Source organism: Hippopotamus amphibius, chromosome 4, assembly GCF_030028045.1.
Source record: "Hippopotamus amphibius kiboko isolate mHipAmp2 chromosome 4, mHipAmp2.hap2, whole genome shotgun sequence".
NCBI classification, from domain to species: domain Eukaryota; kingdom Metazoa; phylum Chordata; class Mammalia; order Artiodactyla; family Hippopotamidae; genus Hippopotamus; species Hippopotamus amphibius.
This window is the reverse complement of record NC_080189.1, coordinates 143,638,041-143,664,526: the sequence shown is the minus strand read 5'-3', so window position 1 is coordinate 143,664,526 and position 26,486 is coordinate 143,638,041. Positions and strand designations below refer to the sequence as shown.

Below are 26,486 nucleotides of genomic sequence, written 5' to 3'. Positions count from 1 at the left end.
ACACCTAACTACTTGGAGGCCACCACACTACAAGAAGCCCGAGCTACGAGGAGGGCCCTGAAGACTGAAATGCCATGTGGGCAGAGGGAGGCCATGGGGAAGCAAGACCCAGACATATGAGTGAAGAAGCCACCTTGGAAATGGACCCTCCAGTGCCAGCTGCCCCAGCACTGGCCACGTGGATCAGAGACACTGCTCATGGGAGCCCTTCCCAAATTCCTGACCCACAAAATTATCAACAAAATCAAACAGTTTTTGCTAAGCCACCAAGTTTTAGCTACACAACTAAAGAAAACTGGACCAACCAGTTTTCAAGGCCTATTGGTGCCAGAACATCTTTTCTGTCTTAGAGACTTACCACATAAGTTATTACGGTGATTTGTGTGTTTTCCTGACCTATGCTCCAGGGCACTGGACAGGCATAGGCAGCACGGTGCCTTTACAGAGAGCAGGGGTTATGTTTCTGCTGGCACTTTCATGAGTCCCTGAATGCATATTAAGAGGCTGTTTGTGGTGAGAATAAATACATAGTTTTATTGTGATAATCTTCAGTTGTTGGATGAATGAGAAGAAAATTCTGTATTAGTATTTAAAATTAGCATTTATAGATTAACATAAAAAAGACATCTGTAAAGCATTCAAAGCTTTTTACAGAGGTGGCGAAAATGTGACAAAGCATGTCACATGGACAATTTTTAGTCCTTACACATTCGGAGCAGGAATAGAAGAGATACTAGGAAGACAAGAGAAGAGAACCACCAGATGTGTTGGAAGCTATGAAGTCAAACTCTGGCAAACCACATGGACCATGTACACCAATGGGGCATGCCTCACTAAACTAAGGGGATGTACGATTTGTGTATGTGTGGATCTGAGTTTCATTTAGGGGGATGTAATATTTGTGGGTGTGTGAATCTGAGTTTCCAATGAAATGAATTTTTCTTCAAAGCCACACCATATTTCTATTACTGTATCTTAGAACCAAATGACTCTAGAGTTTGACAATCCCCCTTGTCTAGACATCCTTACTGCTCCTGTGCCACAGCACTGGACTAAACCCAATGAATGTGTTTTTGAAAACAGCAGCACCATCTATAGTTTCTCTCCTTGCAAGTAGATAGAATTAGTGTTGTTTTTGCCTCTCGAAGGAGAGGGCCAGACACCTGGTGTGGCTTAGGCCTTGAAGGCACCATTTCCAGATAAATCTCAAGTTTCCATAGAGTTGTCTGAAGAGCTCTGATCATGTGTCCGAATATGGTGACGCTCTGTGATGCTGTTCACCGCACCCTGTCTTTCAGTTTCCAAGGAAACATCTCAGGAAGAAGAGATGCTCTAATGGCCCATCAGATGGGGACACTCCTGGGAAATGTCCTGTACACTCTGATCATGTAGCCAGAGACCTCTTTGTCTTCTGGGTTCCACCAAGAAACATGATATGAGCTTGAGTTCTCAACAGCCTTCTAAATGATGTCCACAACTTGGCACTCTTTAATAAGGCACAGTAGATTAAGCACAGGCTCCCCAACCAATTATTCTGCATATTTTAGGCAAGTTTATTTTCAGCCACTTTAACTGTTAACTCTAATAATTTGTAAGTTAATATTTCAGCCCCTTGTACAATTTAAATAAATAACCATGCAAAACTATTACTGCAGAAAGGACCTGATAAAATGGAAAATAACTACATTGACTTCTCGCAGCTGTTCTGGTTATAAATACCAACCTTCTATGACAGGGTGGATTGCTATAGAAACAACATTTTAATTGGTATCAAAAAACATTAATAATGAAATCTGTTTTGGGATAGGACTGAATGGGGCCAATGAATGGAACCTTCTTTGTTCAAAAACAACTGGTATTTATCGCAGAAATGTGCACATTTATGAGCAGATGGATGAGTTTGCTGTGAACTCTGCAGCATGTTGGAAATACCTGATGAATGATTTTACTACCTGGAGCACCACGTCCAATGTGACACTGGGGCACTGTGGGCGGGGGGTGGGAAATAGATGGTCTCAGCACACACGGGCACGTGACATCTGCCCTGTGAGGTCTCTGGCATTGCCTTGCCTCCCTGCAACATCCACTGATAACCCAGCACACACCTGAACATCGGGCAAAAGGGAATATTCATGCCAGATGGTTGTCTCAACACGACTGCCCGGTTTATCCTGCTGAGCTTCAAATTTACATGTACTTTAGCAAAGGAGGATAAGACCATGTGCGGCAGAGATCAATGGTCAGTGAATTCTGATGCTGAGAAAACCACACGCTGGACCCCAGGTTTGGATCCTAGCTCAGTCACCCGCCCACTGTAACCATTTCGCAGGAGTCTGGTTATTACCCTGATCATTCATCAACAGAGTGAGTCAACGTCAGTAGCACTCACTTCACTGTATCTAAGGCAGAGAGCACAACGTATAACACGGCGCTGTCTCTCCTCAAACACAAACCTGTACTTGAGCACTGCCTCCTGACCCAAGGGCTACCATCACTTCCTCGTAGTCCATAACACAGGCTCTAGACATTACCATTCCGTTTAGCTTTAAATATATGTTAGCTATTGACTGTATTAATTAGAGATAATCCCGGTATGAAAAACATGTTTTTCCAGAACTAATGACTTTTATGTCAGGCTGACAAGTATAATTAGGCATAAATCCTCAATCAGTCTGGTTCAAATTGCTACAGGGAAGATGAGATCTCTGCCATCCTTGTCAATTTGTGTATAAGATATGTATGAGTGCTATTTCTAAAGAGAGGAGGTGGCTAAAGGAATTCATAATTTATTTTGCATAAACATACTCTTTAAAGAAGTCTGTCTTTTCAAGGATCCGTATTTCAGACGACTGCCCGAACCATGGCTATGATTAGAAAGTCACAAAATGCTAACCTGGATTTCATCAAAATCAACAGTGTTTCCTGCAATAAATAAATCAAAATGATAAGCCTATTTGTTAGAGGCAATGGCTTTGAACTTGGCAGTGGGCCACTCCCACGCCCGTCTGGGATTGGCTCACTGAGCTATTCCACAAACCTTGGCAGAGAACCTAGTGCATGCACAGGGCTGGGGCAGACGCGGTCAATCAATCCAGCAAACACAGGTGCCAGAGTGGGTAAGAATGTTTGAGGAGAATGTGTTTCTAACTTGGAGTCACTCCTAATTACACTGAAGCTGGATTTGGTCGGTGGTACCAGTCACAAGAGATGACCTGTTCCAGTTCGAAGAATATGACATCCTGAAGGCTGTGGCTGGAGAGCTGGGCAGGAACATGTTCATGTGCCTTGCAGAGATCTGTCCCCAGGAATTCTTACCACTTACACAGGTGGAATTAAAAGCCCCTGGAGGGCAGGAACTACTGTCTTTTTAAATCAGCTTTCCTACAGAATCAAGATGGCGGAGCAGGAGGACGTGCGCTCACTCCCTCTTGCAAGAGCACTGGAATTACAACTAACTGCTGAACAACCATCAACAGAAAGACAAACTCACCAAAAAAAAACCACCCCACATCCAGAGACAAAGGAGAAGCCACAATGAGACAGTAGGAGGGGCACAATCACGTTAAAATCAAATTGTATAAATGCTGGGTGGGTGACTCACAAGCTGGAGAACAGTTATACCACAGAAGTCCTGAGGTTTCTGAGCCCCACGTCAGGCTTCCTAACCTGGGGGTCCAGAAACGGGAGGAGGAATTCCCAGAGAATCAGACTTTGAAAGCCAGCGGGATTTGATTGCAGGACCTCCACAGGACTGGGGGAAATGGAGACTCCACTCTTGGAGGGCACACAAAAAAGGGTGCTCACCAGGACCCGGGGGAAGGAGCAGTGATCCCATAGGAGACTGAACCAGACCTACCTGCTGGTGTTGGAGGGTTGCCTGTGGTGGCAGAGGGCAGCTGTGTCTCACTGAGGAGACGGGGGCACTGGCAGCAGGGGTTCTGAGAAGTGCTCACTGGCGTGAGCCCTTCCAGAATCCATTAGTTCCACGAAAGAGCCTGTAAGCTCCAGTGCTGGGTCGCCTCAGACCAAATGACCACCAGGGTGGGAACACAGCCCCACCCATTGGCAGACAAGAAGATTAAAGTGTCACTGAGCTCCACCCACCAAATCGGATTAAAGTTTTACTGAGCTCCACCCATCCAGCCCAACCCACCATCAGTTCCTCCCATCAGGAAGCACAAACAAGCCTCCTAGATAGCTTCCTCCACGAGAGGGCAGACAGCAGAATCAAGCAGTATCAGCAGTATTTCAACTTGTGGAACTGAAAATCACAGCCACAGAAAGATAGAGAAAGTGAAAAGGCAAAAGACTTTGTACCAGATGAAGGGACAAGATAAAAGCCCAGAAAAACAACTAAATGAAAAGGAGATAGGCACGCTTCCAGAAAAAGAATTCAGAATAATGACAGTGAAGATGATCCAGGACTTTGAAAAAAGATTGGATGCAAAGATCAAAAAGTTGCAAGAAAAGTTTACCAAAGACCTAGAAGAATTAAAGAACAAACAAACAGAGATATGCAACACAATCACTGAAATGAAAAATACACTAGAAGGAACCAATAGCAGATTAACTGAGGCAGAAGGACGAATAAGTGACCTGGAAGACAGAATGGTGAAAATCACTGATGCAGAAAAGAATAAAGAAAAAAGAATGAAAAGAACTGAAGACAGCCTAAGAGACCTCTGGGACAATGTTAAATGCACCAACATTCGCATTATAGGGGTCCCAGAAGGAGAAGAGAGAGAGAAAGGACCTGAGAAAATACTGGAAGAGTTTATAGTTGAAAACTTCCCTAACATGGGAAAGGAAATAGCTACCCAAGTGCAGGAAGCACAGAGAGTCCCAGGCAGGATAAACCCAAGGAGAAACACGCCAAGATACGTAGTAGTCAAATTGACAAAAACGAAAGACAGAGAAAAGTTATTAGAAGCAACAAGGGAAAAACGACAAATAACATACAAGGGAACTCCCATCAGGTTAACAGCTGATTTCTCAGCAGAAACTCTACAAGCCAGAAGGGAGTGGCACAATATATTTCAAGTGATGACAGGGAAGAACCTACAACCTAAAATACTCTACCCAGCAAGGATCTCATTCAGATTCGATGGAGAAATCAAAAGCTTTACAGACAAGCAACGGCTAAGAGAATTCAGCACCACCAAACCAGCCTTACAACAAATGCTAAAGGAACTTCTCTAAGCGGGAAACATAAGAGAAGAAAAGGACCTACAGAAACAACAACAAAACAATTAAGAAAATGGTAATAGGAACATACATATCAATAATTACCTTGAATGTAAATGGACTAAATGCACCAACCAAAAGTCACAGACTGGCTGAATGCATATAAACCAGCCTTCGATTCAGGCAGTATACCGCATGCCTAACAGTACAGATCAGGCTGGAATCCTACTCCACCAATGACCAGGTGTGGGACTCTGGGCAAGTTACTTAAATGCTCTGTGCTTCTGTTTTGTCATCCTACAAGTGCTGGTCCTGGGTCTAGGAAGGTCTGTGCTGTCTGAGGGCAAAAATGTTCTAGTTACTTCTATATTCAGGCAGTAAATCACAAAGTGCTGACTGAACAAGTGACAGGTTCGGATGCAAGTCTGTATAGATTATGTCGTTGTACTTTTTAAACCTATTAAGCTAACCTAACGTGTAACCTCCTCTTTCTGTTGTTGTGTCTCCTGTCTTTTGGTAGGGATGATGTGCAGTTTTCCCACACAGCAATGCTGTGACGAGGACACACCATCTAGACACACGAACAGGTTACATTACCAAACACGCATGCGCTGGTCACCATCAGTGACGATCTATGTTTAATGGTGACTTTGAAAGTAAGCACTTTTCAGAGCCATCTCTCCACACTAACTACACGGCAGCTCCCACAAAGCAGGAGAGGACGAGGAAGGGGTACAGCCCTGGTAGCGCAAGGCAGTGCTCTGGCACTTCATTCAGATGTCGGAACTGCCAACTACTCTGGGGTCTAACACTGTGGCAAGGGCCACCGTGGTTACTGGGAGAAGGACGGTTGGCGGGGGGAGAGGGGGCGTGTCACTCTTGTCTGGTAGAAGGTAGAGAAACTGACCTCCAACAAATTCATTCTTCAAAACAGCAGTGCGTTTGCTTTGGAACATTTTATGGTTCTAGATGTGAGCAAGAAGGGGCATAGGAAGAAAGGAAGAAGATGCAATGTGTTTGTGAAATGCCAAGTATTTCAGTGAAAATTAAAACAATGATGAGCTACCTCTCTGTTGTACACCTTGAGACTAGAAGAGAGAGAGAAACCTAACCATGTCTCTCATAACAGTAGCTGGTAAACTTTACAGAGACATATTTAGTCAGTCAACGGACAATGCTTTAAAGGATGGGTGTGAACCTGTCTGCTGCCAACATCTAACATTTACTTCTCTGAATATCTGCATACATGTGAGCTACCTGCCAGAGGAGACAAAGCTAATTGAAAGAATGAATACTAATAAATATGAATTATAAATAAAAAGAATATCTTTCAAAATGACTACATTTAAAAAGTAAAATTCATTGTTAAATACTTCCATTTATATACTTTTTGTACATAATGCATTTACTCGATAAAACAAAGTATATCTTGTTTCTAAAGCGCACTGCAGAGAAAGTACATAGGTGTCTACCATAAACTGTGTCACAGTAAGCCAACAGTAAATGCAAGCCCTAATCTGTTGCCATGAGCAGGCAAACTTCCAGATGCTATAAATTGAATATGACATAAATTGATTTTATACTAAGATATCCAAAGACCCACGACATAATTATTTTAATACGTAGGCCAGCTTATCAGCTGTCAAAAGGATCCCTTGAGTACTGAAGAATAAAAAGACTAAAATCTACCCTTGCTCAAAATAAAACAAAATACAAAACCCTATTATCTATAGTGGAAAAAGCCAAAGTTCTCATTTAACAGACTTTAAAAAAAAATGGGAAGGGGGGAGCTTCAATTTTTTCCCTCACTTTACTTGGATTTTTATTTTTAAGGCTTGGCCTTGATTTAAAATTTGTCCATCTGCTGAATAATCTCACTTTCTTTACGGAATAAGACCAGTTGAATAAGGCCATGTCATAGTTACATAGAGACATGAAAATATTTACTCTCAAAAGACAATATTTATCTCGGCAGTTGGTATTTTCAAGATGTTAAGCCTGCTGGAATCATGCAGGTTCCAATGCTAATATACAAAACTTTGAATAAGACAATGGCTGAAGCACAAGGCAACATACATGTACCTAACATGTGTATCTGCCCCCATACAAGACACTCATACACGCTTTTGGTGGAAGCTTGGATATATATTTGGATGTTCCTCCTCAAGCCTCATTCAACTGAACTTCCTAAAAGGGCCCTTGTTATCTGTGTCCTTGGGTCATATTCTGAATCTATTTCTTAGTAAAGTACACCACCTGCCTCGAAGAGTTGCTGGGAAAATTCAGATGATATTTGTAAAGGAACCAGAGTCCAGTGCCCAACACATAATAATTACTATTATATCCAGCTACTTTTATGACTAAAACATTCATAATCTCTATCAGATAATTTAATACTTAATTTTTTAGGGCCCTCCAGATTCTTGACTGACTTGGAAGGCAAAGAATATTATTCCTTAGGCAATAAGTGCACAGAGTACCAACTGTTACCAGTGAATAGTATGCTCCTCGCAATGCAGCCCTCGGTCACAGAGAGTGCCTCTAGCACTAGTTTCCTGTGCATCCTTCCAGGGAAAATCTGTGTCTGTGCTAACATAGCACAGGTGTCAGAAGTGAGAGCTCACTGTCCACAGTGTTCTGTCCTCTGCTTCTCTCACTTAACAATACAACTTGCACAGTGGTCTGAATCGCATGGCTATCAGTGCTGCCTCATTCTTTCTGATGTGTAGATGTAACCCAATTTCTCAACTTAAAAAATTTATTTAATTAAAATATTTTTTTCTATTTTACAAGTAATGTTGCAATGAATATCCACGTATTCAATCTACATATAGGGGAATATATCTATAGGATAAATTCCTAAAGATAAAATTGATGGATCAAATGATATGTGCACTTTTAATACTGTTAGTTATTGTCAAACTATTAGAAGTTACACCAATTTAATTTCTCACCAGAAGTATATGAGAGTGTGTTTCCCCTACCCTCACTGACATAGAGAAGTAACTGCTATGGTCTGTACTGTATGATATGTGAAAAGTGATTATCACTGTGCTTTAAGCATTTCTATTGCCATTACTGAAGGTGAACATGTTTTAAAATGGTGAGACGTCATCTCTTCTTCTTTACTATGAACTGTTTATATCTTTTGTCCATTACTCTTTGGAGGTATTGGTCTTTTTCTTATCGATTTGTAGGTACTCTTTACATATTACTCCTTTTGTCTGTGATATGAGTTACAAATACCCCCACTCATTTGGATTTTGACTTCATTTAAGGTGTTTCTGCCATACAGATTTTTTTTAGAAGTTTATACAGTGAAACATCAGTTATTTTCTTTTTATGGTTTCCAGATTTTACCTCATAATTAGTAAGGCTTTCCTCAATCCCAAATAAAGCAGACAATTTTCCATTCTTTAGTACATCTATGATTTTTCTTTTTATGTTTAAAAATATTATTTGAACACTTATCTGAACAGTCCTGAGTGCTTGTAAAGATAACTTTCTATTTTCAGCATATAAAAGTCATGTTACATGCATACCATGCAAAATTTCTCTTTTTCCTTGTATTCCCTGTACACTTTGTTTAGAGAAAGTGATGCTGTTATTTGATACATAACGATCACAACTCTTAGGGCTTCGTTGGGTTGCATCCCTTCTCATTATACAGAACCTTTCTTTGGCTTAATACTTTCTTTTTATCCTGAATTCAATCTTTTTTCATATTAAGACTGCAACTTTGACTCTTTTCGTTTGCATTTCTTTGGTATGCTCCATAATTTTACCCCAATCTAAATAAATTTTAGATGCGTCCTATAAAGCCTATAACTGTATTTTTCTATGTGATCCAATTCTTTTAATACATAAGTTTAGAGCATTCACGTTTATTGACAGGTACAAGATATATCTACACTCTGCTTGTATTGCTGTTATTGCCTTTTATTATAGAAACAGCTATACTAAGGTCTGAGACACAATAAACGGTACCTGTTTAAAATGTACAGTTTGATGTTTCGACGTGTTTATGTACCTCTAAAACCATCATCATAACAAAATTATGCACATATCTATAACCCACAGCAGTTTCCTCAGCATGCCCTTTGTGATTCATCCTTCCCGTCCAACTGCTTCCTCATGTCCAGGCAGCCATTGCTTGGTTGTCTATCACTAAAGATATTAGATTGCACTTTCTATCATTTTATAGAACTGAAACCTTACACTATGTACTATCTGTTAAGTCTAGCTTCTTTTACTTCACGTCGTTATTTTTAGATGGACCCATATTGTTGCCTGCATCAGTAGTTCATCACTTTTAAGCTGAGCAGTATTCTCTTGTAGGAATCTACCACGATTTGTTCATCCATTCATCTGTTGATGGATATCAGGTTACTAGTTTTTGGCTACTGCAAATAAAGCTGTTATGAACATTTATGTTCAAGTGTTCATATAAACATATGCTTTCATTTCTCTTACTCAAATATGTAGAAGTGGAATAGCTTAGACAAAGGGTAGGTGTATGTTAAACTTTTTAAGAAACTGCCAAATTGTTTTCCAAATTGCTTGTACCATTCTGTATTCCCATCAGCAACGAATATGAGTTCCAATTGCTCCACATCCTGCCAACCCTTGGTATTGTTATCTTTTCATTTCAGTCATCTTCAGGAGTGTGTAATGGTATCTCATTGTGGTTTTAATTTTTATTTCTTTAATAAGTAATGACATTGGGAATCTTTTCATGTGCTAATTTACCATCTATATATCTTCTTTGGTAAAATGTTCAAATCTTTTGCCTATTAAAAATTAGGTTATTTTCTTATTGTTGAGTTTTGAGAACTCTATATATTCTGAATACAAATCCTTTATCATATATATGATTTGCAAATTTTTCTCACTGTCTGGTATAGCTTTTCATTCTCTGAACAATTTCTTTCAAAGAGCAGAAGTTCTTAATTTTTACATTTATCAATATTTTCTTCTACAAATCAAGTTTGGTTTTGTATCTAAGAAATCTTTGCCTAACCCAAAATCCCAAACATTTTTCTCCTGTGTGTCCTTTCAGAAGTTTTATATTTAGGTCTATGATCCATCCTAAGCTAATTTTTGTACACAGTAAAAGAAATGGATCGAAGTTCATATTTCTGCATATGGTTACCCAAATGGTCCAGCACCACCTGTTTAAAAGGCTATCCTTTTCAACTAAATTGCCTTTGTACCTTTGTTGAAAATCAGTTGTCCAAATATAAGCAGGTCTATTTTTGGAAACTATTCTGTTGATCTACTTATATATCTTTACATCAATACCACACTGTCTTAATTATTGTTTAGCTTAAAAAAAGTCTTGAAGTCAGTTAGTGTCAGTATTCCAATTCTGTTCTTTTTCAAAACTGTTTTGTCTAGTTTAGGTCTTTGCATTTTCAAGTAAATATTAATTTCTTTTTTAAAAAGCCTGCTGGAGGGCTTCCTAGGTGGCACAGTGGTTAAGAATCCGCCTGCCAATGCAGAGGACATGGGTTCGATCCCTGCTCCAGGAAGATCCCACATGCCATGGAGCAACTAAGCCCGTGTGCCAAAAAAAAAAAAAAAAAAAAAAAAAAAAAGCCTGCTGGAATTCTGATAGGGAGTGTGTTGAATTTACAAATCAATTTGGGAAGAACTGACACCAATACTGAGTTTTCTGATCTACAAACACGGACTATCTCTTCATATATTTGGAGATGTGGTATATTTCTCAGCAATGTTTTGTAGTGTTTAGTGTGCAAGTCTTGTACATCTTTTGTTAGCTTCATCCTTAAGTACAGTCAATTCTTGTTATTCACCATAGTTATGTTCTGTAAAGTTGATGCAAACATTGAATTCGTGAATAACTAGGAGAAATACAGGGTAAGGCTCCTGAGTCTTGGGTCACAACAGTTTTGTCAACTGATCGATACCTAACCTTATTTTATGTGTGTTTCTTTTTAAAGACACCTTGTTTAATACACACTTCTTACAAATAATTAATTGTCAAACAGGCAGAGTGTTGCCTTGTTTAATCTCAGGTGGCAACTCAGTTTTTCACCATATGTTGCTCGTGCCCACAAATGGCTGTGAATGTGCCATAAGTATCGGTTTTGGGGTTACCAGTAAATTTTAGTGAGTAGGTGAGTGCGCAAATATGGCGTCTGAAAATAATGAAGATCAACTGTATTTCACATTTTTTCATGCTACTAAGTGGTATTTCTTAAAAAAAACTAATTTCTGAGCTTCTGTGGTGTCTTTTTAAAAAATCTTTTACATTATGGTCTGTGCTTTCTTTGCCTTATGTTCTGTATTTTATGTGATTACTTAGAAGTGTTATATTTCTATTCTTGTGCTTACTTTTTATGTATACGATTATATAAATATGGTTGTACTCATTAACTCTCCAATAAGGGCAATGATAAATGAGAATATTTTCATTTCCTCTCCACCATCCTCTCACACACACTTTTAATTGATTTTACAATGTTTACTGCTGTTTGCTTTAAAAAAAATTAAATATATCTTTCTGTTTTAAAAGATAGTTTTTATCTCCCAGCTATAAAATCTGAGGATATTAGCATGCATACACCACTTTTCACCTTTTCTCCTCTTCCTCTCTTACCTTTTATTTTATTATTTGTTATTTCTACATTGTAGAATTTATCACATTTACATTCTGTCCTGCAACAATCACTTTTACTTTTATTTTAGTCCCACAGAGTTTAATTCAACATCTAGATGTCAGTCTCTTCATCAACAATTCTCCATTTACCACCTATTTGGGCTGAAATTTGTCTTCTGGTAATTTCTTCAGTAAGGGATCATAAAAATTCTATGTTCTGAGTGCTTCGTGTTTATCAAATATTTGTCTGTTAGCTGTATGTGTAAAAGAAATCTGGAGTAAGTAAAGAAATCTTGGGTCACCAGATTATGAAGCCCTTGGGCAAAAAAAATCTAAGCATCTAGCATAGTGCAATAATCTTTTGAGCAACCCCCAGACGAAATGAGTCACTAACAAAAATGGATCAAAGGTCTTGTACACAAAAGTGTTTTCCTCTGTGCACATTCTATCTTAAGACTTTTACAGTCTGGCTGTATTTGGTGAGAATATCATCCAAAGAAATCAGGGATATTATATAAACACAAGAATTGAGCGGGGATGATGACAGCACTGGGACATAATGTGACAATGGAAAGAATGTCAGGTCAGGAGCTAATAAGACACTTACTAGCTTGAGGCTCAGCCCAACACCAACTCACCAAGTCCTTCTGCATGTTACTACAACCTTACAAATCTGGCAAAAGAGGAGATCAGTGGCACAGATTTTAAGGGCCACTTTCCACTGTAAGCATACATTCTATGTAGGGAGAAGAATGACCATTATCACCTCTTCCCAACCTCAGCCATGATTAAGATTGTTTACCTTCCCTGAGGAAGTAAGGGATGCAGGACAAGAGTAGGAGGTAAGGTGCATCTCAGAGAAAACAGTCTGACGTGAAAAGTCTGTAGACATGCAATCAAAAAACCAATGGGAAAACAAAATGCCTTTATACTGAGTGCACCAGGATTCACATCTGACTCGGTTGTTAGGTCAATAAGACTATTACTATTGATGAAGAGATCTATCCATGAAGAAGATAACATAATGTGTATTCCTTGAGTGACACTGGGGAACAAAACTCTGAGAACTGTAGCTAAAAATGACCAGGGTCAATGCTGTGTTGTTATACTTGCTGTCTAGCTAAAGGAAGACAAATGAAGGGACAGATCTGCCCGAGGACTCTGCCTGCAGATTGCTGCCTAAAATAAACCAGCCCTGCCTCTCACAGTCTGGGGAAGAGACAGAATATAAATACACTCAACAAACAAATGTGTTGCTATACAGTGGATGAAGCCTATGTTGAATGGGAAACCTTACAGATGCCACCTACCAAAGCAACTTTTCAAGAATAAACATGTGTGGCCAGAGCAAACATGTCTCATTTACAGTACTAGGAAAGTCTGCACCCTTCAGCCATATATCTATGTATCAAGTTTAATTAGGTTAGCAATCTACACGCATAAAATCCTCTGCTTGGATACCACTCTAAAACAGATCTAGACTCACTCCCTCTTGCAAGAGCACTGGAATTACAACTAACTGCTGAACAATCAATGACAGAAAGACACTGGAACTCACCAAAAAAGACACCACACATCCAGAGACAAAGGAGAAGCCACAATGAGACAGTAGGAGGGGCACAATCATGTTAAAATCAAATCCCATAAATGCTGGATGGGTGACTCACATACTGGAGAACAGTTATACCACAAAAGTCCACCCACTAAAGTCAGGGTTCTGAGCCCCATGTCAAGCTTCCCAACCTGGGGGTCCAGCAACAGGAGGCAGAATCCCCAGAGAATCAGACTCTGAAAGCCAGCGGGATTTGATTGCAGGACCTCCACAGGACTGGGGGAAACGGAGACTCCACTCTCGGAGGGCACACAAAAAAGTGTGCTCACCAGGACCCAGGGGGAAGGAGCAGTGACCCCATAGCAGACTGAAGCAGACCTACCTGCTGGTGTTGGAGGGTTGCCTGCAGAGGTGGGGGGCAGCTGTGGCTCACCCAGGAGACAGGGGCACTGGCAGAAGGGATTCTGGGAAGTGCTCATTGGCGTGAGCCCTCCCGGAGTTCACCATTAGCCCCACCAAAGAGCCTGTAAGCTCCAGTGCTGGGTAGCCTCAGGCCAAACAACCAACCAGGCGGGAACACAGCCCCACCCACTGGCAGACAAGCAGACTAAAGTCTTACTGAGCTCCGCCCAACCAGCCCTACCCACCATCAGTCCCTCCCATCAGGAAGCACGCACGAGCCTCCTAGATAGCTTCCCCCACAAGAGGGCAGACAGCAGTATCAAGGAGTATCAGCAGTATTTCGTCTTGTGAAACTGAAAACCACAGCCACAGAAAGATAGAGAAAATGAAAAGGCAAAAGACTTTGTACCAGATGAAGGGACAAGATAAAACCCCAGAAAAACAACTAAATGAAGTGGAGATAGGCATCCTTCCAGAAAAAGAATTCAGAATAATGACAGTGAAGATGATACAGGACTTTGAAAAAAGACTGGATGCAAAGATCAAAATGATGCAAGAAAGGTTTACCAAAGACCTAGAAGAATTAAAGAACAAACAAACAGAGATATGCAATACAATAACTGAAATGAAAAATACACTAGAAGGAACCAATAGCAGATTAATGGAGGCAGAAGGGCGAATAAGGGGCCTGGAAGACAGAATGGTGATAATCACTGATGCAGAAAAGAATAAAGAAAAAAGAATGAAAAGAATTGAAGACAGCCTAAGAGACCTCTGGGACAACATTAAACACATAAACATTCAGATTATGGGGTCCCAGGAGGAGAAGAGAGGGAGAAAGGACCTGAGAAATACTGGAAGAGATTATAGCTGAAAACTTCCCTAACATGGGAAAGGAAATAGCTACCCAAGTGCAGGAGGCACAGAGAGTCCCAGGCAGGATATACCCAAGGAGAAACACGCCAAGACACATAGTAGTCAAACTGACAACAATTAAAGACAGAGAAAAGTTATTAAGAGCAACAAGGGAAAAACGACAGATAACATACAAGGGAACTCCCATCAGGTGAACAGCTGATTTCTCAGCAGAAACTCTGCAAGCCAGAAGGGAGTGGCATGATATACTTAAAGTGATGAAAGAGAAGAACCTACAACCAAGAATACTCTACACAGCAAGGATCTCATTCAGATTCGATGGAGACATCAAAAACTTTACAGACAAGCAACAGCTGAGAGAATTCAGCACCACCAAATCAGCCCTACAACAAATGCTAAAGAAGAACTTCTCTAAGCAGGAAACATAAGAGAAGAAAAGCACCTACCAAAACAAAAACAAAACAATTAAGAAAATGTTAATAGGAACATACATATCAATAATTACCTTGAATGTAAATGGACTAAATGCACCAACCAAAGACACAGACTGGCTGAATGGATACAAAAACTAGATCCATATATATGCTGTCTACAAAAGACCCACTTCAGACCTAGGCACACATACAGAGTGGAAGTGAGGGGATGGAAAAAGATATTCCATGCAAATGGAAATCAAAGAAAGCTGGAGTAGCGATACTCGTATCAGATAAAATAGACTTTCAAATAAAAAATGTTACAAGAGACAAGAAAGGACACTACATAAAGATCAGGGGATCAATTCAAGAAGAGATAACAATTATAAATATATATGCACCCAATATAGGAGCACCTCAATACACAAGGCAAATGCTAACAACTATGAAAGAGGAAATTGACAGTAATACAATAATAGTGGGGGACTTTAACACCCCGCTTACACCAATGGACAGATCATCCACACAGAAAATTAGGAAGGAAACACAAGTCTTAAATGACACAATAAATCAGCTTGATTTAATAGATAGCTATAGGACATTACATCCAAAAACAGCAGATTACACGTTCTTCTCAAGGGCACATGGAACATTCTCCAGGATAGATCACATTTTGGGTCAGAAATCAAGCCTTGGTAAATTCAAGAAAATTTAAATCGTATCAAGCATCTTTTCCGACCGCAACGCTATGAGATTAGAAATCAGTTACTGGAAAAAAACTAAAAAACACAAACACATGGAGGCTAAACAATATGCTACTAAATAACCAAGAGATCACTGAAGAAATCAAAGAGGAAATCAAAAAATACCTAGAGACAAATGACAATGAAAACACAACGATCAAAACCTATGGGATGCAGTAAAGGCAGTTCCAAGAGGGAAGTTTATAGCAATACAATCCTACCTCAAGAAACAAGAAAAATCCCAAATAAACAATCTAACCTTACACCTAAAGAAACCAGAGAAAGAAGAGCAAACAAAACCGAAAGTGAGTAGAAGGTGAGAAATCATAAAGACCAGAGTAGAAATAAATGAAATAGAAACAAAGAAAACAATAGCAAAAATCAATAAAAAAAAAAAAAGCTGGTTCTTTGTGAAGCTAAATAAAATTGATAAACCTCTAGCAAGACTCATCAAGAAAAAGAGGAAGAGGACTGAAATCAATAAAATTAGAAATGAAACAGGAGAAATTACAATGGACACTGCAGAAATAAAAAGCACCATAAGAGACTACAACAAGCAACTACATGCCAATAAAATGGACAACCTGCATGAAATGGATAGATTCTTAGAAAGGTATAACCTTCCAAGACTGAATCAGGAAGAAATAGAAAATATGAACAGACCAATCACAAGGAATGAAATTGAAACTGTGATTAAAAATCTCCCAGCAAACAAAAGTCCAGGACCAGATGGATTCACAGGTGAATTTTATCAAACATTTAGAGACGAGCTAACACCCACCCTTCTCAAACTCTTCCAAAAAATTTCAGAGGAAGGAGAACTCCCAAACTCATTCTATGAGGCCACCATCACCCTGATACCAAAACCAGACAAAGATACTACAAAAAAAGAAAATTACAGACCAATATCACTGATGAACTTAGATGCAAAAATCCTCAACAAAATACTAGCAAACAGACTTCAACAACACATTAAAAGGATCACACACCATGATCAAGTGGGGTTTATCCCTTGAATGCAAGGATTCTTCAATATACGCAAATCAATCAATGTAATACACCATATTAACAAATTGAAGGATAAAAACCACATGATCATTTCCATAGATGCAGAAAAATCTTTTGACAAAATTCAACACCCATTTATGACAAAAACTCTCCAGAAGGTGGGCATAGAGGGAACCTACCTCAACATAATAAAGGCCTTATACAACAAACCCACAGCAAACATCATTCTCAATGGTGCAAAACTGCAAGCATTCCCTCTAAGATCAGGACAAGACAAGGATGTCCACTCTTGCCACTACTATTCAACATAGTTTTGGAAGTCCTTGCCACAGCAACCAGAGAAGAGAAAGAAATAAAAGGAATCCAAATTGGAACAGAAGAAGTAAAACTGTCACTGTTTGTGGTTGACATGATACTATACATAGAAAATCCTAAAGATGCAACCAGAAAACTACTTGAGCTAATCAATGAATTTGGTAAAGTTGCAGGATACAAAATTAACACACAGAAATCTCTTGCATTTCTATACACTAATAATGAAAGATCAGAAAGAGAAAATAAGGAAACAATCCCATTCACCACTGCAACAAAAAGAATCAAATACCTAGGAATAAACCTAACCAAGGAGGTAAAAGACCTGTACTCAGAAAACTATAAAATACTAATGAAAGAAATCAAAGACGATAGAAACAGATGGTGGGACATACCATGTTCTTGGATTGGAAGAATCAACACTGTGAAAATGACTATACTACCAAAAGCAATTTACAGATTCAATGCAATCCCTATCAAATTACCAATGGTATTTTTCACAGAACCAGAACAAGATATTTTACAATTTGTATGGAAACGCAAAAGACCTCGAATAGCCAAAGCAACCTTGAGAAGGAAAGACGGAGTTGTTGGAATCAGGCTTCCTGACTTCAGGCTATACTGCAAGGCTACATTGATCAAAACAGTATGCTACTGGCACAAAAGCAGACATATAGATCAATGGAACAGGATAGAAAGCCCAGAGATAAACTGTGGTCAACTAATCTATGACCAAGGAGGCAAGGATATACAATGGAGAAAAGGCAGCCTCTTCAATAAGTGGTGCGGGGAAAACTGGACAGCTACATGTACGAGAATGAAATTAGAACACTCCTTAACACCAGACACAAAAATAAACTCAAAATGGATTAAAGACCTAAATGTAAGGCTGGACATTATAAAACTCCTAGAGGAAAACACAGGAAGAACACTCTTCGACGTAAATAACAGCAAGATCTTTTTTGACCCACCCCCTAGAGTAATGGAAATAAAAACAAAAATAAATAAGTGGGACCTAATGAAACTTCAAAGCTTCTGTGCAGCAAAGGAAACTATAAGCAAGACGAAAAGACAACCCTCAGAATGGGAGAAAATATTTGCAAACGAATCAACAGACAAAGGATTAATCTCCTAAATACATAAACAGTTCCTCCAGCTCAATATCAAAAAAACAAACAACCCAATTAAAAAATGGGCAGAAGACCTAAATAGGCATTTCTCCAAAGAAGACATACAGATGGCCAAGGGGCGCATGAAAAGCTGCTCAACACCACTAATTATTAGAGAAATGCAAATCAAAATTATAATGAGGTATCACCTCACACCGGTGAGAATGGGCATCATCAGAAAATCTACAAACAGTAAATGCTGGAGAGGGTGTGGAGAAAAGGGAATCCTCTTGCACTGTTGGTGGCAATGTAAATTGATACAGCCACTATGGAGAACAGTATGGAGGTTCCTTGCAAAACTAAAAATAGAGTTACCATTATGACCCAGCAACCCCACTGCTGGGCATATACCCAGAGAACACCATAATTCAAAAAGACACATGCACTTCAATGTTCATTGCAGCACTATTTACAACAGCCAGGACATGGAAGCATCAACAAATGAATGGATAAAACAGTTGTGGTACATATATACAATGGAATATTACTCAGCTGTAAAAAGCAATGAAACTGAGACATTTGTAGAGACATGGATGGACCTAGAGACTGTCATACAGAGTGAAGTGAGTCAGAAACAGAAAAATAAATATCATATATTAACACATATATGTGAAATATAGAAAAATGGTACAAATCAACCGGTTTGCAAGGAAGGCAGAAATAGAGATCCAGATGTAGAGAACAAAAATATGGACACCAAGTGGGGAAAGCGGAGAGGATTGGGGGGGAATGAATTGGGAGACTGGGATTGCCAGATATATGTTACTAAGAAGAAAAAAAATACCAAATTGTACACTTTAAATATATGCAGTTTATTGTCTGTTAACTATATCTCAATAAAAGTTCTTAAAACATAACAAAACAAAAAATAGACCTATAAAATAAGATAAACACCTTGCCTTAATAACCAAATTAGCAATGATTTCTGCATACAGTGCTTTTTCAAGGTAGAGCATTCTCATGTATATTATTTTACTTGATCCTCTGGCGCACACAACCACTACAATGTGGATATAATTATCCCCATTTTGTAAAATAAAGAAACTGACTTGGAGAGGGTAAGTCATTTCCTTAGTGAATAGGTGAGTCTACACTGCATTGCAAACTCGCTTCATTATATTTCATCGCTCTTTTACAAAACAATTTCCAACTCTGGGAGAGAGCATTTATGTAAATTTTCATAATCATATATAATTTATAAGATCATAATTTGGCAAATCCCTTTGAAATCAGTGTAGGTCAGTGACTTATCAAATCCTCTTTTCATCATCAGAAAGGAAGAAGCATAAGAGACGTGAGAGGAGAACCAGAAAAGTATGGCAACTAAGATGTAAGACTGAGTTACAAAAACAAGAGGTAATCAAAACTGGTCAAAGAGATTAAGCAGGAAAAATCAGGCAAGACAATAAATTTATTTATGTAATCACAATATTACAGGTTAAAATTATAAAAACAAGTTGAAAGTCAGGCATATTGTTCAGACACTTCTAGAGTCTGCTTGATAAGTATATCACTTTTGTCAATACCATCCAGTCCAAGTAATTGCTGAACTTGAATAAGCTGGGAAGCTTTGTGGTGTGCAGAAACCTATTTCCCTGTAGCCAGAACATTCAGATAAAACAAAACAAAACAAAACCACTCCAATCCCCATACAAGAGACTTTCAAATATTTAGAGATAGTCTGCACCTCAACTTCAGTATTTCCTTCACTTGGTGAACATCCCTTATTCCTTGTTTTGCTTCAAAATACGTGGCTTCAAATCCCTTTTCTCTCCTGGTTATTCTACTCTGAACACAGACCTGTCCATTCACATTCATTTTGAGATCTCCATAACAGAATATCATGATCTACATACAGGCTGATGAGAACAAGCAGACAATCCCGCTTGTATCACTTCAGCATAAGACGCTGAAGTGTTAGCTTCTTGAGGTTCCCATCATACTATCTACTCACACTAGGAGTATCATCAAACCCTCAAATTTAGTTTATGGAAATCTGTTTCACATACTTTAGAAATCAGCTTTGAGTATTATTTATATTTAATAAAATTCACCAATTTTATTTTATTTATTTATTTAATTAATTATAGGCTGCGTTGGGTCTTTGTTGCTGCGCGCGGGCTTTCTCTAGTTGTGGTGAACGGGGGCTACTCTTCATTGCGGTATGCAGGCTTCTCATTGCAGTGGCTTCTCTTGTTGCAGAGCCGGGGCCCTACAGTGCACGGGCTTCAGTAGTTGCGGAGCATGGGCTCAGTAGTTGCAGTGTATGGGCTTCGTTGCTCTGTAGCATGTGGGATCTTCCGGGACCAAGGATAGAATCCGTGTCGCCTGCGTTGGCAGGTGGATTAACCACTGTGCCACCAGGGGAGTCCCTAAAGTTCACCAATTTTAAGTGCACAATTTGATGAGTTTTGACAAATGAATAGTCATGTAACCATCTCTTCAATCAAGATACAGAACAGCTCCATCACCCCAAACAGCTCCCTCGTTACTCTATTCAGCCAATTCTCCTCCCCTCTTTCCCAACAAGTCCTCATCTGCTTTCTGTTATGATAGCTATGTCTTTTCTAAAATATCATATAAATGAAAACAATGTGTAGCGCTTTGTATTTGGCTTCTTTAAAGTACCAAAGCCTTTTAAGATTAATCTCCATTGTGTGTATAAGCAGTCTGTTCCTTTTTCTTTCTTAATGGTATTCCACTGTATGGGGAGACAATGATTTGCTTATCCATTCATCAGCTGATGGGTATTTACATTATTTCCAGTTTTTGGCTATCACAAATAAAGCTATGGACGTTGTTTTTATCTCTCCCGTGTAAATACCTAGGAGAGGACTGCCGGATCAGATGCTGAGCAGGAGAAAAACTCTTTTCTGTTATTTTTTTATTCATTCTCACAACACGTCCAATATCAAGTGTGAGTTTTGGCCCGGAGCCGGTGCGGCTGTGAGAGGCCGTGCCTCGCCGCCGCCGCCGGCCGGCCGGCCGGGCATGGTGTTGGGCGCCGGGCCCGCCTTGCCTGTCTCAGGGTGCCCAGGATAAAGGTGGCAGTGATGCTGACACTGGCAAGCAAACTAAAGCGGGATGATGGTCTCAAAGGGTCCCGGGCGTCAGCCACGGCCTCCGACTCCACTTGGCGGGTTTCTGTGCGAGACAGGCTGCTTGTTAAAGAGGTTGCAGAACTTGAAGCTAATTTACCTTGTACGTGTAAAGTGCATTTTCCTGATCCAAACAAGCTTCATTGCTTTCAGCTAACTGTCACCCCAGATGAGGGTTACTACCAGGGCGGAAAGTTTCAGTTTGAAACTGAAGTTCCAGACGCGTACAGCATGGTGCCTCCCAAAGTGAAATGCTGGACCAGGGTCTGGCACCCCAACATCACAGAGACGGGCGAGATATGTCTCAGTTTACTGAGAGAACATTCGATTGACGGCACAGGCTGGGCCCCTACGAGGACACTGAAGGATGTTGTTTGGGGATTAAACTCTTTGTTTACTGATCTTTTGAATTTTGATGATCCACTGAATACTGAAGCTGCAGAACACCATCTGAGGGACAAGGAGGACTTTCGGAATAAAGTTGAAGACTACATTAAGCGCTACGCCAGATGATAGGAGGAGAGGATTGCGGGGCTGGGGACCATGCGTTAGAAGTTGGTCTCCAGCTGAAACCAGAAGGGAGCCTCCTCCCCAGTCCTCGGCTCCCCTCAGTCCCGCTGGGCCGTCCGAGGCCTGTGACCACGTTGTCCTGAGGAAGAACCTCTTCACAACCGCCCATCGTAGACGGAGGGTTCCACATAAACACAGCCAGAAAATGTGCTTGGGGTTCTAAAGAGTTGTCTGCTTCCCTTAACATGTTTACCTTTTTGAAACTGTACTGTATAGGCTGTTGATGGGATTCTCAAGAAGTTGTCATGAACCCAGCACCGAGGCTAGCGCTTGCTTCCCCCTCCCCCCAGTCAGTCCCCGCACAGGTGACGGTAACGACGTGCTCAGTGTAGCTCGCAGATTGGCCATCAGAAACCCGCCGCAAACTGTGATCGGATGCGAATTCTCTTAGCTCCTTCCACGACTGTTGGCCCTGCCTAGATGTCGTGAAGCTTCCCAGAATGCATAGTCATTCACTGGAGATCTCTTACTGAAATGCGTATTTTAGTTAATGTAAGTATATTTCGGAACAGATTTGTAATTTGTACGATTTAATGCTTTAATTATTTTTTTCTATTCTCATTTAGTTTGTATTTTCATTGTATAGAGCAGACAGAAAGATGTTGGGTCAAGCAACTATTGAAGAGAAATACAAAGAAAATATGAAAGACACAGTATTCATTCTGTCCAAATACAACAAGAATTTGGCTTTTAAAAATCAAAAAAAAAAAAGTGTGAGTTTTCTACACTATGCAATTCTGACACTAACAGCCTCTATTTCGCATAGACCCCACAAGTTAAGGACTCGGTTCCGTAAGACGGCTCCCCATTTCAGACATCAATTACAAGTAGTAGGCCCCCAGGTTCCCCACAACTTCTGTCCAACTTCGCTACAAATTGAGGGTTCACATAACCCCCATTTTGGATTTGATAATTTGCTACAGTGGCTCAGAGAACCCAGGAAAATAGTAGTTTAAAGGATACAAGGATACAAAAGATACAAATGAACAGCCAGATGAAAACAAATTCAGGGAGAGGTCTGGAAGGACCTTACATCCCCGTGAAGCTGGGGTATGACAGCCTCCCTACATGTTGATGTGTTCACCAACCCAGAAGGTCTCCAAACCTCATAATTTTGATGGAGGCTTCATCATGTAGGCGTGATTAATTATTAGCACAGTTTCCAGCCTCTCTCACCTCTCTGGAGAATGGGAGTTGGGGCTGAAAGTTTCAAACTTCTAATCATGGCTTGGTCTTTCTAGTGACCAGCCTCCATCCAGGAACTCATCAAGAGTTGCTTTTGCTTTGTTAGAACAAAAGACACTCCAATCACCCAGGACATTTCAAGGGATTTACAACATAAGCTCTGTAGCAGACACTCCTGTCACTCAGGAGCACTATACCAGAAGCTGGGGTCAAAGATAAAATAATTAGCAGGAATCAGGAGAAGAGAGAACATGTACTTCGTAGTATTTCACATACGGTAAGTTTACATTTAAATTTTTTTCCACAAAAAAAAAAGCAATCTGGGGTTTTGATTGAAAGTGTGTTGAATCTATAGATCAATTTTTGGGAAAACTGACATCTGTCACACCTTACAATCCATAAATATGGCAGGAGACATAAAGAAATATATCAACTGATTATTGTGTAATGAACCAACTCTGAATTCCTGGGGTAAACAATGCAAAACGCTTACAATTCCTCCCTCCAGCCCTTGATGTTACTGTCATATATTTGACATCTATATATATTATAAACCCTCTACATTATTATTAACTTTGCTTTAACCAGTTATCTTTTAAAGAGATTTTAAAAATGTCTTATTATATTTACCCTTATTTTTACCACATCCAGAGTACTCTGTGTAAACCCAAATATCCCTTTAGTATCTTTTTTCTTCTGCCAGAAAAACTAACATTTCTTGTGCTGTTTGCTGTCAATAATTATTTTCAGTTTTGTTTGTTTGAAAAAGGTCTTTCCTTTCATTTTTGAAAGATATTTTTGCTAGGTATAGAATTCTAGGTTGAGAGTCTCCCTTTTTTTCTCCCTCCTTCTTTCTGCCTTCCAGTACTTTATTTTTTTTAGCTCTTTATTGGAATACAGTCGCTTTACACTCTTGTACCAGTTTTTCAGGTACACCAAAGTCAATCAGCTGTATTTATACACATATCCCCATATTCCCTCCCTCCTGCGACTCCCCTCCACCCTCCCCGTCCCAGCCCTCTAAGGCATCACCCAACATCGAGTTGTTCTCCCTTTGTTATACAGCAACTTCCCACTAGCTATCTATTTTACAGTTGGTAGTGTAAATATATCTATGCTACTCTCCCACTTCATCCCAACTTCCCCTTTGCCCCCCGCCCCCCCAACCCCGTGTCCTCCAGTCCATTCTCTGCATCTACATCCTTATTCTTGTCTTGTCACTGGGTTCATCAGTACCATTTTTTTTTTTAAATTTGGTATATATGAGTTAGCATACAATATTTGTTTTTCTCTTTCTGGCTTACTTCACTCTGTATGACAGACTCTAGGTCTATCCACCTCATTACATATAGCTCCATTTCATTCCTTTTTATGGCTGAGTAATATTCCATTGTATATATATGCCACCTCTTCTTTATCCATTCATTTGTTGATGGGCATTTAGGTTGCTTCCCTGTCCTGGCTATTGTAAACAGTGCTGCAATAAACATTATGGTACATGTTTCTTTTGGGATTATGGTTTTCTCTGGGTATATGCCCAGGAGTGGGATTACTGGATCATATGGTAGTTCTATTTGTAGTTTTTTAAGGAACCTCCAAAGTGTTTTCCATAGTGGCTGTACCAACTTACATTCCCACCAACACTGCAGGAGAGTTCCCTTTTCTCCACACCCTCTGCAACATTTATTGTTTCTAGATTTTTTGATGATGGCTATTCTGACCCGTGTGAGGTGATACCTCATTGTGGCTTTGACTTGCATTTCTCTGATGATTAGTGATGTTGAGCATCTTTTCATGTGTTTGTTGGCCATCTGTAGGTCTTCTTTGGAGAAATGTCTATTTAGGTCTTCCGCCCATTTGTGGATTGGGTTATTTGCTTTTTTGGTATTAAGCTGCATGAGCTGCTTGTATATTGTGGAGATTAATCCTTTGTCCGTTGCTTTGTTGGCAACTATTTTTTCCCATTCTGAGGGTTGCCTTCTAGTCTTGCTTATGGTTTCTTTTTCTGTGCAAAAGCTTTTAAGTTTCATGAGGTCCCATTTGTTTATTCTTGATTTTATTTCCCTGATTCTAGGAGGTGGGTCAAAAAGGATCTTGCACTGATGTATGTCATAGAGTGTTCTGCCTATGTTTTCCTCTAGGAGTTTTATACTGTCTAGTCTTACATTTAGGTCTTTAATTCATGTTGAGTTTATTTTTGTGTATGGTGTTAGGAAGTGTTCTAATTTCATTCTTATATATGTTGCTGTCCAATTTTCCCAGCACCACTTATTGAAGAGGCTGTCTTTTTTCCATTGTATATTCTTGCCTCCTTTGTCAAAGATAAGGTGCCCATATGGGCTTGGGCTTACCCCTGGGTTCTCTATTCTGTTCCATTGATCTTCCTTTCTATTTTTGTGCCAGTACCATACTGTCTTGATCACTGTGGCCTTGCAGTATAGTTTGAAGTCAGGAAGCCTAATTCCACCAACTCCATCTTTCCTTCTCAAGATTGCTTTGGCTATTCGGGGTCTTTTGCGTTTCCATACAAATCGTAAGATTTCTTGTTCTAGTTCTATGAAAAATGCCTCCAGTACTATAAAGATGTCAATCATTGTCTTTTGGTTTTGCAGCATTTTTTGATTTTTTTAAGAACTTTTATTGACATACAGTTAACAGACAATAAACTGCATATATTTAGAGTATACAATTTGGTATCCCAATCTCCCAATTCATTCCCCCCCAGCCCTCCCTGCTTTCTCCACTTGGTGTCCATATGTTTGTTCTCTACATCTGTGTCTCTATTTCTGCCTTGGTTTTGCAGCATTTCTGATTAAGTTTTTTGTTTGTTTGTTTTTTCATTCTTATTTTTGTTCCCCTGAACATACTGCTTCTTCTTTCTCTGGGTGCCTTCAAGACTTCATTATCAGTTTTCAGCAATTTGATTGTGATAGGTCTTAACCGTAGTATTCTTATGTTTCTTCTCGTCAGTATTTAGTCAGCATTTTAGATCTCAGATTTATCATTTTCATCAAACTTGAAAAAAACTGGCCTTTTTAAAAAAATTTTTATTTGAGTATAGTTGATTTACAATGTTGTGTTAGTTTCAGGTGTACAGCACAGTGAATCAGTTATACATACACATATATCCACACTTTTTAAAAAGATTCTTTTCCCATATAGGCCATTACAGAGTATTGAGTAGAGTTCCCTGTGCTACATCATAGCTCCTTATTAATTATCTTTTTTATATATAATAGTGCGTGTGGCCATTCTTTTCTTTCCCTCCCTACTCCCATTTTTATAAAACACCAATTATACATATTTCAGTCCATTTGATATTTTTATACATTTTACTGTGGCTCTCTTCACT

General features: G+C 39.5%; 2 protein-coding genes across 5 annotated transcripts in view; one reads left to right on the top strand and one right to left on the bottom strand.

The window, feature by feature from the left end:
* Positions 1-26,486, bottom strand: part of PELI2 (pellino E3 ubiquitin protein ligase family member 2) — a 207,269-nt gene that overhangs the window by 30,895 nt on the left and 149,888 nt on the right. Inside the window, exon 1 of one of the 4 annotated variants that reach the window (XM_057731272.1) lies at positions 13,741-13,849. The exons of 2 other annotated variants lie outside the window; for them this stretch is intronic. The gene's annotated coding sequence lies outside the window, so the exon portion shown is untranslated. Of the gene's footprint in view, positions 1-3,856; positions 4,018-13,740; positions 13,850-26,486 lie in introns of those variants that run through there. One more of the 4 variants, XM_057731271.1, reaches the window with a different exon arrangement.
* Positions 21,335-21,892, top strand: LOC130851250 (NEDD8-conjugating enzyme UBE2F-like). The gene has a single exon (XM_057731274.1). It carries the CDS (start codon positions 21,335-21,337, stop codon positions 21,890-21,892), a length of 558 nt encoding a protein of 185 aa, XP_057587257.1.